The 14,950-nt window shown below is 53.5% G+C and overlaps 2 protein-coding genes across 2 annotated transcripts in view; one reads left to right on the forward strand and one right to left on the reverse strand.

Annotated features, from left to right (window-relative positions):
* Positions 1-14,950, forward strand: part of CDH23 (cadherin related 23) — a 167,843-nt gene that overhangs the window by 136,980 nt on the left and 15,913 nt on the right. The window contains exons 37-38 of the mRNA XM_062496854.1: positions 13,045-13,266; positions 13,350-13,469. Coding sequence (XP_062352838.1) covers positions 13,045-13,266; positions 13,350-13,469 — 342 coding nt within the window. The remainder of the gene's footprint in view (positions 1-13,044; positions 13,267-13,349; positions 13,470-14,950) is intronic.
* Positions 42-11,416, reverse strand: VSIR (V-set immunoregulatory receptor). The gene is made up of 7 exons (XM_062496288.1): positions 11,353-11,416; positions 6,385-6,843; positions 5,685-5,732; positions 4,332-4,439; positions 2,959-2,986; positions 1,888-2,075; positions 42-1,662 (listed from the first exon to the last, which is right to left on the reverse strand). Exons 1-7 carry the CDS (start codon positions 11,414-11,416, stop codon positions 1,625-1,627), a joined length of 933 nt encoding a protein of 310 aa, XP_062352272.1. The 3' UTR covers positions 42-1,624.

Genomic DNA, 14,950 nt, shown 5'->3' on the forward strand with positions numbered 1-14,950 from the left:
GCACTGGGTATTCCAAAAAATGGGATTCACAAAACCTGTTTCCAACAAAGTTTCGTTCTGTCATCAAACAGTGCATTTTTTAGGGAACAGAGTGACTTGGAGAGGGTTTCAAAGCCGTTAAGACCTGCAGGCAGGCAAAATCCTGGCATGCCTTTCCAGCTGGAACTGCTGAGACAGGGAGAAGGAAGTGCTGGAGGCACCAGGTGTTGGATTCCCCAGCAGAGCCAGGACGGGGCTGAGCCATGGGTGGCAATAAAACACAAGTCCTGTGTTCAGGAAGTTCCACCTGTGGTGTATGGGGATGTGGGTGATGGCTTCTCCTTCATCCCTGAGCCACCTTGAAGGTGATATTGCTGAAGCCAACGCTGGATTAATCAAATCCTGCAGCAGCCCATCCCAGAGGCAAACACTGTTCCTTCCAGCCGTGTGGTGTGGAAATTCGTGTGCTGCCAGGGATGCTCTGCCTGGTCACACTGCCTGCTCAGATCTGACTCTGTTTTGCTATGGCTAATGTTTATGTTTGTCTTGTGGCCATTTTTTACCCACCTTACAACAAAAAGAGAAACAAGATAAAAAAAAAAAAAAAAAAAAACCACCGAAACAAACGCACTCTGAGTAACAGTGTCTGCCACAAGGTTTGAAATCCTCACCGCGGCTGAGTCACACGGGAGCTGTAGTTTCTCTTGGATAACAATGCCAGATGTTCTGTTCAGATGCTGCATGAGCACCCACGTCCCCAGGGCACCAGAGAGTCCTCTCACAGTGGCCCCAGTGCTGGCTGCTCTGCTCTGATCATGCTGGCCCCAGGAGGGCAAGGAGAAGTCATACTTAGCATTTCCCACTGTGCCCCCCATACCTCCACCTCTCAACACCCTCCAGATGAACTTCCTAATTGATAGGCATTTAAAAAAAATTAAAAAGCAAAAAACAAAACCATAAACATCCTTTTTTTCCTTTTAATCAGCGCTGATAATGAAACAAACAGAAAGATAAATTGCCCTGATCCCAAGCCAAGGATAAAACCGCAGCAGAAATAAGGCTCCTCCCAACATGTGTCCTGCTGAAAAGGCAGCAGCATCACAAGTCCATGGCCATTTCAGAAGGCTGGTAAGGAAAGAAGGCTCTTGTGGCAGCAGGGAGCCTCTCCCCTTCCTGTTTTGCAAAGAAAAAGGTAGTACGAGGTTGGCTGGTAATCCGGTTTTGTTCCATGCTGAATAAAATATTTTACCATCCACTCCCAGAGGGGATGTTCAGTCAAGGATCCAGAAACGTGTTGATGTTGCAGAGCTTAGACCCTGGCAATAAGTTAATCCTCAGGGAAGTCTGCAGGTGCAGGACATCCTTCCATCATCCCTACATCCTCAATTTTCAGCTAGTCTGTAAAATGTGAGCAGTACAGAGCCATGCACTTCTCCATGGAAACAGGTAGTTAAAAATTGAAATCCGAGCAAGAGAGGTTCACTTCCAGTCCCAGAGCAGTGGCAGGATGGGAGACAAGGGCAGGGATGCTGCACACAGCCTCATTTCCTAAGGCATTGCTGGCCCTGGCCCTGCCACCCTCCTGGGGCTGTTGTCTTGGTGAGCACAGCGTGGTCTGCAGGATCTGTGGTTTCCTCTGGAGTCTTTAGGCTTTCAAGGAATTTGGTGAGTCGGGAACAGGATCTGGAAAAGGGCAGAGCAGGGATATTAGCCCAGCTTACAGCGAAGGGATATTATTCCAGGAAGTGAAGCAGAACTCTGCTTTTGCGTGGAAAACAGAGAGTTTAGGTCCTTCCCATCTTCCCACACAACCCCAAGTGTGCCGCTGATATTTAACCCCCCACCTTCCCCTTTCCTTCCCACCCCTCCCACGGTCTCCAGAGGGGCTCAGCATGGCCAGTCACTCACCCAGGGTGGGGAAGAAGCAATCCCCGGGGCCAGGGGGGGACAGGGGGGTGCTGGGCTCCGAGAGCAGGTGCCGGCCAGACTCCGAGGGCAGCCTGCTGGCCACGTAGGACAGCTGGGGCCGGGGCCGGGGCTCCGTGCCCACCGCTGGCACCGCCTCAAACACGGGGTTTTCGATGCCCTGAGCGCTGCTGTGGGACAGGAGAAGCGTTTTAATTTTATTTTATCTGCCTGTTTTAAAAAACCCTTTTGTTGGAACCCAGAAGGCCTGGGAGTTTTGAGCTTTCTGTGCTTTCTGACACTGATGCCCAGGAGAACATTGCTCTTGACTTGAGGCCTTGGAGAAGGCTTCCAAATTTGAGTGATGGGGTTAGAATCACTGGTGTGTAGTTAGAATAGAAGTGTGTAATTTCACATGGTGAGGGATTTGGAATTTGGGACTTCTAGAATATAGTAATAGGTATGGGACAAGATGGAGGTTCTTGGGCATTCTCTCTTTCTGTCTCCTTCCTCCCTCTTTCTAGTTTCACGTAGTAGTTTTTTGGTTGGATAGTTAGTGCTGTACTGAGGGTCATGGGTGTTTGGTTATTGGGTCAAAAGTATAAATAATATAGGTGTTAGCTCTTTATTGGACTGTTTGGCTTTAAAAGACCTTGTAACTAGCTAGATTCAGGTACATTTTGCTCTCTTTTCGCTGGTAGCAGAAGTTTGGCTGAGCACTGGGAACAGGCAAGCAGGGCAGGGAGCAGGTTCAGGCAGTGATACCTCAGCTGAGAGCAAGTGGGGAGCCCAATGCAGGGGGGAAGGTTTAGCCAAAGTGGTTCCAGGCTCTTCTTGGGGTGCAGGGAGACACAGGCCCTTGAAAAACGGAAGGATACACTTCCCATATGGAGATAGGGAAGAGAAACAGTGATTTCCCAGAAAGGGCTCGGGCTCAGGGCGTGGGTGACACTTGCACCACTTTCACTATGCTGGGCTGAGGATCTGTGCCAGCTTCAAGGGGAAGGAGGAGAGGACAAGATTTCTGCAGGGTTTGGAGTGCAGGCTGCAAGGGCAGAATGTGGGTTTCCTTACCTATCCATCCTGACAAGCTCGTGGGCACCTGCCAAAGACAAAACATTTGGGATGAGTGCTGGCAGCACAAAGCCCAGCATCAGACCCAGACCCACTGCCTGTGCTGTTCTGGTGTCTCTGCGCATCCCTCTGTGCACCTTCTCCTGTTCATCCCTGCCTTCTCCCACCTTCTCCACTCCCCAGCCCAGCTTCCTCCCAGACTGACACTCAAAGAAGGGGATGAGACACTTCAGGAGGCGTGGGGTGAAGTGAGGTGCAGCTGCAGTCCACTCGTGCCCAGATGCAGCCACCACCCTCCTGGGGCTCTGCAAACATCATCTGCAAACACTTGGCTGCCCCTGCTTGACTGGTGTTAGGTATTCCCTTAACCCCTTTGCTGCAGCAGATCCCACAGCCCATGTCACTGGGCTCTGCTGGATGCCTGAGCTCAGATGATCGAGTTTTGGCCCTAACTGTGCCAAAGAAAAGTGCTCTGTGGAAACAACCTGGTCCATGATATCTGAGAGGGCAACCTCCCCCTGGATTTTGACTGCCCTCTGGGGTGAAGGAGCATCTGGGTGATGCTTTGCAGATGGAGATGGGAACTGCAGCCCAAGCACTGCTAAATGGGTGCCTGAAGGGGATGGCACCCATTTAGCACTGTTGAAAGCCACAGTTCCCATTCTCATGGCTGGCACTGTGCCCGCTGCTGCTGCACAAACCACTTCTCCAAAGGTCTCCTCAGGGGCCACACAGCCACCCACCAAGCTGGGAGAAGAAAACCACAGGGCCCCCTCTTGCCCAAGGGCTGATGAAATGCCTCTGCCAGTTAAGGTGGTGCCCCTTTCCGCTTAATTACTGAAATCTCTGGGAGCCAAGCACAGGCAGGAGCTGGCAGCCTGCTATGCCTCAGCACAGCCTGGGATTCCGGGGCTGGGAAAGTAGAGGGGAGACCTGGCTTGCTGCAGTCCTATGGCCATAGACATGTCAGGGGTCTTTTTAAATGTATTTTTTAAGAGGAGGGTGAGAAAAAGTGCAAATAATGCTTTGCAGTCACTTAGAAGGCAACGCTTCTATTTCAGGCGTGCAGTGGAGGGAGGGATGAGTAAATGAGAAGGCTCTCACAGTGGATGTGGAGGGAAGGGCTCAGCAGGGAGCATCCTCACAGTCTCAGTGCCCTCCTATGCCATACCAGCAGCCTGCAGGCATGCCTGGTCCCTCTCAGGACAGCTCTGCAGGAGGCACCTGGCAGGGAGGACCTGTCTTTGGGCCACCTCACACCACACCCGTGGGACCTGGGGCAGCCACAGCAGCTGATCCCAGTGGGGCACATCCCATCCAGCCTTGACAGGCTGGCACGGCCCAGGAGATGAGCTGGGTGTCCCGGTACATACGTCTGCTGCTGGCAGCTTGTCTCTGCTTGTAAATGAGGAGCAGGATGAGGGGCAGGCAGAGGATGCCCACAATGCAGGCGCCCGTGGCCAGCGCAGCAGCCGTGATATCTGCAACAGAAGAGCACAGAGATGAACCCTCCGGTTCACCTCCCCTTTGCTTGGCTTCCCCAAGCCAAAATCATGGGGTTGTTTAGGATGGAAGAGACCTTAAAGATCATTAAATCCAGCACGGGGCAGCCCTGTGTTGGCTCAGAGCTGATGCAATGTGGCTCCCACACACATGGGATGCACACTGGGATGCTTTGCCAGCTGTGGAGATAAGCTCTGAGCAATTCTGTTGGAAGCCTGACCAAAGTCCTTCACTGATGCAGGATATCCCAAGGTTTTTGGTCATCTAGATATGAAAGAAGCCCTGATAAAGGCTCCCAGTAACTTTGGAGCACTGACTCTGACCCACTGCCAGCCTCAAAGTGTTCGGGCATCAAAGGGCTTGTCACCCACAGCCTCTGCTAATTAATGTGCCACTGGAGAATGTCACCCACAGAGGCTCCCGGAATGGCTGGCAGCCTGCAGGCACATCTGTGGCCACCAAGGTCCTTGTAGGATGGCTCATGGTGAGGCTGAGGGCTTAAATCAAGGGCAGGTTCAGATCCTCTCCTGCGCCTCCATCTGAGGAAGCAGCTTCTTGCCCTGTGTGTCTGTGTTTTAGGAGGGGACATTTTCCTCTTTTTTCCTGACAGGGCAGGGTGTCCCAGCACTTGAGACTGAAGGTTAGGGACAAGAAAGGACTGCTCATGGGGACCAGGAGCTGCTTCCCTTGTCTGGGCATGCTGCAAAATAATTTTAGCCAAATATGCCCATTTAGGAGCCAGAAAAGGGGGACAGACAGAGCAACCCAGCAAGGAACCAGCTGCACGGTGGAATGTGGACATGTCCATATCTAGACAAAGCTCTGGGGGAGCCCCACATTGTCTGAGCACTCAAGCAAGATTTGGGTTTCCCCTGCTCAAGGCAGAGGTGGCCCAGGTTCAGGTTGTTGCAAGAGGTTCCTGCAACTCTTGAACCTTTCTGTCCCTTCCCATCTGCTCGTGGCAGTGGCTGCTAAATCCCTGTTTTGGGAGGGGGCTCAGGTGCTTTAGAACAACAGGGTGAATGATCGTCATGGGCTTCAGGACAGCCATGGCCAGGGGATGGGCTAAAGAAGGCTCAGCATTGGAACAGCATTGGAAACCACCCTCCCAACACCTGGCTGTGAGGTTGTGTGTGAGCACTGGTGTGCTGGCAGTGATCCCTAGGGAATGTGTGGGCCAGGATGGCGAGCAGCACGTTGGAAAAAGGGGTTTTTCCCTTTACCTTTGCCAGTGGCAGTGTGAAATGTGCAGTTTTGAAGCCCTCCTTTGCCTGCAGAAGAGAACAGAAAAGTTCAGGATTCACTCAGAATTCCCACAGAACTCCCAACCTGCTGGCTGTCCTTGCCTTTTCTCCCTGGTACTGAGAACATCATCCCAGAGCAACCCAAAGCAGAGGTTTAATCCTGAGAAGTGTTCACTGAAATCCCTGCTGCTTTGGCCATGGCAGCAGGACCCATCGCTGACTGTGCAGCCTCTTTTTTTTCTGTCTAAAAGAAAAGTTATTTAATGCTGCAAATCAGGCTCAGGAGGTACCTTCCCCTCCCTCATGCCTCTCCCTCTGGGCTGCTGTCCCAAGGTTATCTGTGAGCCTTCACTCAGGCTTGCACCACCAGCCAACTCCTTTTAAGTTGAGGCTTGTTTTCCTCTCTGCCAGAAGGAGGTTGAAGAAGATCAGTGGAACTATGTACCATGGATTTTATTGCATTCCAGCCTCTTGAGTTGCTAAGATTTTTTTTTTCAATATTTCATCTCTCCCTAGTTGTAATTCAAACTTTCAACATCTGCTGCTCTTTGACTTCTGGAACAGAAGAAGTCAGAGAAGTTGACTTCCCAGCCCCAGTGCTGCATCCCCTTCCCTGGCACCGTGCCCTGGCACAGATTCAGAGCTGTCAGCCCTCCCCCCCCCCCCCCCCCCCACTCACCTGGCTGGATCTGCAGCTCCACGAAGCCGTGAGCCACCTGCTTGGTGTGGGGCTTGCTGTGAGCTTCCCTCCTGACCTCCACGGCATAGCAGCAGTAATTCCCGCTGTCCTGCAGCGTCAAGTTCATCACCACGATGTGGAAGGCACCGTGGTGGTCAGGCACAAACTCCACGCCATGGTGGGCGCTTTGCCGCCCAAGGGGGGATTTTTGGGACCTGTTGCCCGGCGGCTCGTGGTGCCTGGTGAAGTCGTGGTGCAGCTCCTTCTCGGTGACATTGCGGATGTGTCTCTTGTCAGAGCAGCTCTGGTCGCCCGTGCTGCTGAAGTACCAGGTTTTGTAGAGCAGGTCGTGGCGCTCGGCCAGGGCGCCGCTGATCCGGCAGGTCAGGGTCACGTTCTGGCCCTCGGGGCACACGCACAGCGAGTACGGGGTGGTGATCAGGAAAGCTGCTGCCCTTCCTCCTGCCAGGGAGAAGAGTCACAGCCTGGTTTGCTTTGAGTTTGCAGCAAAACTGCCCAAACGAGCACTGCAAACCCACCACCAGTGTTGGCAAAGGGTGGGGATGCTCTGGCACAGGTTGCCCAGAGGAGCTGTGGCTGCCCCATCCCTGCAAGTGTCCAAGGCCAGGCTGGACGGTGCTCTGAACAGCCTGGGATAGTGGAAAGTGTTGAAACTACGTGATCTTGAACTCCCTTCTAACCCAGGTTGTTCCAGGATTTTATAGCGGGGCTGGGAGCACAGCTTCACCCTAGAAATCAACTCTGCAGGAGGGACATGCTTTAAATACAAATAAGCATCAGCAGCAGGAAGGCAGAAACTTCTCTGGGGCAGGAAGGCAAAGGAGGATGAGAGGAGAACCAAGGCAGCAGGGCTATGACTTGTGAAGGAGGAAACACAAGCACTGCTGGGCCAGCTGCAAAAAAAAATAAAATAAAAGGAGCAAAAACAAACAGAAAAGTTCTAGGAGGAGCACTGGCCCCCCTTCTCCCCTAGATGAGGTGAGGAGCAGGCCCCACCCTCTTTGTTTTTCTGCCCCCAGGAAAGAAAAGGGGGAACTGGCTGATGCTGACAGTGAGGAGCCGCTGGAAAATGAAAATAATTTTCAGAAAGAAGTTCTGGAACGTGGGCAGGAGGCGTGGCACGAGCAGGAGCAAGGGGCACACTACAGAATTGCTGGTCTTTCCCCAGTACATGGGTGGGGGTACTGCTGGATCAGGGAGGGAAAAGTGCAAAGACAGGAGAGGTTTTGGTGCTCTGACCCTGTCAGACCCCCTCTTTCATGTTTGCAGAAGTCTTGTCACTTTGAAAGCTGGACAGAAAGCAGATTCTGGGTTTATTTACTTTAAATTACTGTGGAAAAGAGGCTTCTGGGGCTGGTTGGCAGCAGAGAAGATGCTACAAGGATGAGATGGGTTTTGTTGGCTTTTCTTTTTATTTTCGTAACTTCCTGTTGTTCCATCAGCTCCGTCGCATTTTGCTTTGAGGTTTTTCGCTTGCTTTGTCGAGAGGGCGTCGATCACAGGCAGGGCGTGATGTGCCTGCCCGCAAGCAACCAACCATCCCCACTGCTGGGCCACTGCTGGGCCACTGCTGGGCCACTGCTGGGCCACCCAGAGAGCATCCTCCTCCTGGGAGCAGAGTCACTGTGCCACCTGCCTAGCCCAGGGCTCTGCTGCAGAGAGTGAAACCAGAAACGCTCCTTCCACCCTTTGTGGTTATCTCTGGCTCTCAGGTGATGGTGCAAGAGCGGCCGTGAAGCCCCCAGAGTCCCTGCCCGAGGGTGCTGTGCAGGGAGAGGGAGGCTTTGGGAAGGAGATCAGCCACATTGCACTCCCTGCTCTGGAGCCCACAGTGCCAAGGAGTCCCCAGAGAGAGCCAGGGATGGCGTGAACCTTGCCTGACCACTCGGGCTGATTGCTTCCTGCTCACCACAGCACGTGCAGCAGCACGTCCCCAGAGCTGCTCTGGGCCAGGGGTTTGCGTGGCCTGAGCTCAGTCTCGTTTTCAAGCCCTGGCTTCTCCTTATCCTCGGGTGCTGCTGGGGCCAGGATGCACAGCCGGGCTGGATGGGTTCTGGCAGGCAGCAGAGCAGGTCCCCCAGCTCCTTGCCAAAACACTGAGCACAAAAGGCAACCTCAGCTGTGTTTCTCAATACCTGCTGCAAGGGGAAGTGCCCCATTCACATCGGCGGTCTCCTGGGAGCCACAGGAAGGGAAGCCAGGGCTCTATTGGAGGAAGCCACACTACCAACACCTTCCAAAAGTATCTGCAGGAGTCTTTTGTTTTCCACACCCCCCTTCTCAAGTGAAGTCCTGCTCATCCCCACACGGTTTGCGAAGCCCTGCCTTGCTGAACCATCCAGCCTCCGCCTCCAGAGCTTGATGGGAACCGTCTGGATGGAAAGTCAGCACAGCCCACGCTTTCAGGGAGGGGCAGAGGTTACCATGTGTGCAACCTTCAGCATTACAGGCTTCCCTCCCTTCTCCAGAGCAGGGGAAGGCTCTCCAAAGCCTTGGAGTGGAGGAGAAAGCAGCTGGCAAAGCACGATACAGCCCAGAGCAGTGCCAGGGCAGTTGGTGCTCCCTCCCCAAGATGCACTGAGCCTTCAAACACATGCTGGATGCCAGATGGAGCCCAGAGGAAACATCTCCTGGTGGTGTCTTAATACTAAAGCCCATGGATCTTTAATCTCCTGAGCTTCTTCCGTGCCCAGAACTCAGGCTTGGCTCTTTCCACACCCCAGTCAAACCATTCCCTTTGAAGTCAGAGCTGCTGGCAAATGCCAAAATAAAGCCAGATGCTCATCTCTGCGCATCTCCAGCTGGTTGGACCAGTTGAGGGCTGAGCTGAGAGCTGTTGTCTTGTCACCATCTGGTAAAGACAGTGGAGGTCTCAAGCAGGTGCCAAAAGTGCCCCTTTTCCTCTTTGTCACCTCAGTAGCTACATCTCCAAGCAGTGGCATTACATCCATGCGGGGCAGAGTCCAGTGCAGTGTTGGTACATCCCAGTGCTTCCTGGCATCAGCCTCTTGACACCTGGGAACTCTGCTTTCAGACAAAACAGAGACACAAAAAGGTGCAGAAACCTGTGCTGCTTGGCAGACCAACAGCTTAAATAAATCAGGATTTCACACCAAATTCTGGGTCAGTGACCAAAAGCCTCTCCTGGCTTCTTCTCCTATGTTTGGTCCCCAGCCCTGGCAAGCAGGTGTTTGATCTGCACTCCTGTGCTTGGCAGAAGTGATTTCCACATTGGGCCACCTCTTTCCAGTCTGAGGAAATCTGGGGGGAATCAGGGGATGGAGCCTTTGGAGGGGCTCACCTGCTGCAGAGGAGGGGCTGCTGGAGACAGAAGTGGAGCAAGAAGCTCTGCATTCTTCCTCTTCTGGGAGCTCTTGTAAGAGGCTCACATCAAAGTGCCCTGACCCCCATCGTCACTGTGCTGTGATTATGCCTCAGAGTTATCAGCCAGGTGAGATGTATAGGGGCATCCGTAGCTCTGCAGAAGTACCTCGAGCACGAAAGAAAGAGGAGAGAAAAAACTTGCTGAAGATGCCCGAGACATGTTAACAGCCCTCATCTCCTGCACCCCAGGGACCAAATGGCTTTCCAGCAGTGGGAGTACCCATCATCCAGGCAGTGGAGGGAGCAGCCTTGGAGGGTCCTGCCTTGTTCCTCTTCCAGCTGTCTAGCTCGGGGACAGCACTTGGGATGCGATTTTGGAAAGCCCAGCTCAGCTACCATCCTTTAGGTTACCATCCTTTAAGCTACCATCCTTCCCCATCCACCTTGCTGCCAGCATCCCCAAGCTGGATGTCTCCAAGGGCTACTTCTCCATCAATCCCTGCTAAAATTAGCCCAGGGAGTGGTCAGAAAGTTTTGGCAGGCACAGGGTTGCGCAAAGCTCAGTTCCTCTGGCACCAGCCTCACGCTGAACATCAGCATCCGAGCTTGTTGCATTGCAGAAGGCCTGAAGTTCAGATGCACAAATGAAATCATTCAAATCCCCGTGGAGATGTTGGGAATTGCTCCCTGTTGCCGAGACTCGGATGAGAAGCAAAAAAACAGTTCAACCCACACCAGCCTTGCAGTGGCGCACCTTCGGGCATCTTTTCTTCCTGGAGAAGAGTTGGCAGAAATCGTGGAGGCAGTCACTTTGTCCCGGGAGAGAGGGTGAAGCCAAGCCCGATGCTCATCCTCCGCCTGCACAGGGCAGGGAGGGAGCACGGTCCTTCCCAGCTTCCTTCTCGGAGTCATCGCCCACAGTGGAACCGCTGTTTTAATTCCACCGCCCCTGTTTCACTGTTCACACACCCCGGACCCCCGGACGGAAACGCTGCCTTGCCAGGGCTGGTGCGGGGTCAGGCATGAAGCAGCCCCCTCCCAAAACATCCCCCTGATAAGCAGACAGCCAGCCCAGCCAGGTTGCCCAGCTGGAGCTGCCCAGCACATCCCGGCAGAGAGCAGCATCCTTAGAGAGGGCATCCCAGCCCCGCTCGCACAGACCCCCTCTCTCCGCTCCCCAGGGCTGCTGGAAGGGTCTTCTCACCGTGGCACAGCCGGGGACCCCCGCCGTGCCAGGGAAAAGTGCCGTGCGGGAACGGAGCAGCTTTTCCAGCCCGGGGTCTCCAGCGGGAGGCTGGCGGGGACAAGGGGCTGCTTTCCTTCCACATGTTAGATCAAAGCAGAGGAAGAAAGAAAAAAACAACCAACCAACCAAACAAACAGAAACAGTTCTCAGAGTTTTAGAACAGCAGTTCCACCGTGGCCCCTTTACCCCAGCACAGCCAGCACAGTGTGAAACACTGGGTCGATCCCCCACACACCAAAACCATAGGGCAGGAGAGCGAATAATGCCTCAAACACCCCAGACTCCTTGTGCCGAAGCAGAGCCCCGGGCAGGCGAGCGCGGTGCCCCAAGTGAGGAGAGTTTCTCCGAGCAGGGAGGAAAGGAAAGCTGGAGCTTACCGCGGGAGGCGAGCAGGCAGAGCGCAGCCAGGAGCAGCCCGGTTCGGGGATTCGCTGTCCCCATGGTGGCAGGGGGACCGGGGTGACCGAGGTGGCCTCTGCGGAGCCACCGCACGCTCTGAGCAGCCCCGCAGCGACAGCCGGACTTGCACACACAGGAAATTTCATTGCGATTCGCGCAGCGCAGCGGAGAACGCCGAGCACCCCCCGGAGGTGAGAGGCTGCAGGGAGCTGCGGGCGGGGACACCCGCGGGTGGGGATGGCTTCGGACCCCATCTCCTTCGGGCAGTGGGTGCCTCTGCGGGGTTTCTTCCCTTATAGCCTCGCTTAGAGCCAGCTGGTCCCCCCTGCGTGCGTTTTTGGGGTGCTAAGGAGGATGCTCGCCGTGCCAAGGGACTTGCGGGTGCTGGCCTCCATCCATTTCCTTGGGCCGGGTTGTAACTCTGCTCGCAATTACTGTTTTTCCCTTGTTTGTGAGGATTAAAGAGGCAGAAGCTCTCCAGGGATTGAACGGGCGGCAGGTACAGGGAAGGGCTACTCAGAGCAACGCCCGCTTGGAAAAGGGAATTTTTCCCCCCCAAAAAAACGGGAGCAAAGCATACCCGTCCTACAGCCCATTTACACTCTGTCCTGAAATAGCAAAGCAGCCCCGTGGTCTGACGCATAATTCCTCCTGGAACTTCTCTTCAAATTCCAAAGGCATCAACAAAATCTCTGGCTGCAGCTGAGAGCTGCCTCATTTCCAGTCAGCCTTCCCTGGAAAGTGGTGCCCAGAGACACGAGGAGTTTTGCAAGCTGCAGGAAACTTTGCTGCTTGCCTGCTCTGAATCCGGAGTGCGCAGGGAAATAGAAAAGTACCTAATTACCGTGTGGCATTGTGGTTTTTACAGCAAACACGGCTGTGATGCTCCTGCCAAAAAAATGCAACCCTTGGCTGGCTAGCTGGAAGATATTTGTTGCTGGGGAAAGGTGTAGGCACGAAGTCCAAACACCCCAAGAAATGGTTTATTGTCCCAAGCCCCCACCTTGGTGCTGAGCCCTTAGGCAGAATGGTGTGCCATTGTCACCTCCCCATCCCCAGGTGACAGCCAGGACATCCAGCTGCTCCTGCAGGGCCAGGGCTAGCTGGAAGAGGCTCCGATCCAGCTGAGCCTGACCAGTAGTGACATGTTGGCCAACAGGGAGGTGGTGGGACCACGGAAGGTCAGTCCAGTTATTCAAGATGCTCAGTTTTGTTCCTCCCCTGAGCCATGGCAGCGTCATCTCCACGTGTTTTCCATCCATATTGCCACACTTAGTAACAATCAAGGTGTCCCCAGTGGCACAGCAAGGACTCACACACGCCTCCTCCAAAGGCAGTGAGGCACAGTGCGGTTCAGTGTCCGGTTTTCCCTGTGCCGTGGGCTGCTCCCTGGTGCTGCCAGCAATGGTAAACCATGAAAAGAGGAGGGATCCCATAGAGACACACTTTGCTTGGGGACAAGGATGTGATTTAATCTCAGTACTTTTATCTCACCCAGCCATTACCTGGAAGTGCGTCTGAAGCCACGGCTCATTTCATTTGGAGCCCTGCACTCTGTGTCTCTTGGCAGTGTTGAGCCCATGTTGATCATTGACCTTGGCAGATCCAGCTCCAGAGACAGCCCAGCAAATGCCTCCACAGTGCTTAATGCCATGTCCCGTGTCCCGCAGGCCACCACCACGGTGTACGTCACCATCCTGGACGAGAACGACAATGCTCCCGCCTTCCGGCAGCAGCTCTACGAGGTGACCCTCGATGAAGGTCCCTCCACACTCAATGCCACCCTGGTCACCGTGCAGGCCTTGGATCAGGATGAGGGACCCAACGGCACGGTGGCCTACGCCATCACCGAAGGCAACATCTTGGGCACCTTCCACATCGACAACGCCACGGTCAGTACAGAACACCGGCCCCATTCTGGACGCATCCCTGCCCCGCTCCCTTCACTCCCAGCTGCTCTCCCCTGTCCTTGCAGGGGGAGATCCGTACAGTGAAGGAGCTGGACTATGAGATCAGCCACGGGCGCTACACCTTGATCATCACGGCCACCGACCAGTGCCCCATCGCCTCGCGCCGGCTGACATCGACCGCCACAGTAAGGAGCTGACGGGGAGGGGGGGTTGCGACACTGTGGCTTCTCTGGGGTCAAGGAGTTCCCACTTGCTGAGCAGTTTCACATCTCCTTCCCAGCAGTCACCAGTTGCTTTTGCCAGCTGAGGCCAGTTTGCCCAGTTGCTGTCACTTTGCTCCCTCAAGGGCGTTTCAAAACAGGGTCACGCACAAAGAGAGGCTTCTGAGTTAATTAGCCCAGTTAACTGGTCCTGCAAAGACATGGAGGAATTCCTGGATCTCCTTTTAAGTTGCATTTTGTGATGTCCTCTTGGTCCTTCCTGCTTGAAGGGACAGCAGGTAGTAAAGCATTACTGTAACGTTAATTTCACCTTTATCTTTTCCTGTTATTTATGTGCTTTTAAAATTCCCCTTTCCCTTGTAAGGAGGTTATTTAAAGCCTCTAGTCATTTTTATGTTGCTTTTCTCTGGGCCATGGTGACCTGAACTTAGTGCATTTCTCAAAGACTGGGGAGGGCAGGCAAGCAGATCCAAAGCAAATATTTTGCAGGATTTGAGTACACTGATTATTTTTGTGACCAAAAACAAAATTTAGCAAATTGTACAGCACATCCAGGTGGATTTGATGGTCTGCAGGTGGCAGGGATGGGTTAAATCTTCTGTCTTGATTGCCATGGACCATTGTACCTCACCGTGATATCAAGCCACAAGTACTGTAATCCCCCAAAAGGTGATAAATTCTATTGTGTGAAGGGAGGTGGGGGAAAGAAAAACTGAAGGGGAGATCCAGTGCAGGAGATTTCTGTGGATAAAATCTGTCCCCACAAGCCTGGCAGAGGGACTCCATGCTTGGACAAAGGGAAAGCCTTCAGGTTGGGGCATCTGATTCTGCTGGGGTTGACTTCCTGGCCCAGGACAGACCCAGGGTTTAACTGCAAGCAGTGAAGGCAGCAGCTGCCGTGTGCTGCAGGCAAAGGAAGAGCTTCCCCTGCACTTGGCTCAAGTTGAGACATGAACTTGGAAACCCCTTCAGCAACAGACACTGAAGCCAGGAAAGATAGGAAAGAAGGAAACACCCTCCCTCCACTGCTCAAGGAGTTTGTGCCAGCAATGTATGAAAACACAGATTTTAGGAGGACTATTTGAGATCCCCAGTGATGGGAAGTCCATCACCCTGATAAGGCGTGCCAGTGTTTGTTTTCGCCACTGCTAGGAAATGGAGCAGAAACTTGGATATACTCTCTGTAAAGATTAAATTTAATCAGCAACAAATGCCCATCTGGTGGATTTCACTGTTCCTCAACCCAGGAGGTCAGAAAACTCCTCATTTACAGTGTTTTTATCTCATAATCACCTGTACCACCAGTGATGGTACAGATGGTTTTGTTGAAACAAGGATGCAACCTGTCAATTCTTTAGTTTGCTCAGCATTAGGAATTAAGTATTTAATTCCTGGGTATTTAATTAAGTATTAAGTATGTTGGAGGAAAAGAAGTGAGCCAGTGT

Source organism: Cinclus cinclus, chromosome 7, assembly GCF_963662255.1.
Source record: "Cinclus cinclus chromosome 7, bCinCin1.1, whole genome shotgun sequence".
In the NCBI taxonomy this organism is placed as follows: domain Eukaryota; kingdom Metazoa; phylum Chordata; class Aves; order Passeriformes; family Cinclidae; genus Cinclus; species Cinclus cinclus.

What these genes read in the sequence shown, in the direction of transcription:
- VSIR (XM_062496288.1), bottom strand. Translation starts at nt 11,416, where the DNA reads ATGGGGACAGCGAATCCCCGAACCGGGCTGCTCCTGGCTGCGCTCTGC. An exon ending in CTGCCTGCTCGCCTCCCGCG is followed by an intron (nt 6,844 to 11,352) that starts GTAAGCTCCAGC and finishes CCCTGGCAGGAG; the next exon opens with GAAGGGCAGCAGCTTTCCTG. An exon ending in ACAAGCTGCCAGCAGCAGAC is followed by an intron (nt 2,987 to 4,331) that starts GTATGTACCGGG and finishes TGTCTTTGGCAG; the next exon opens with GTGCCCACGAGCTTGTCAGG.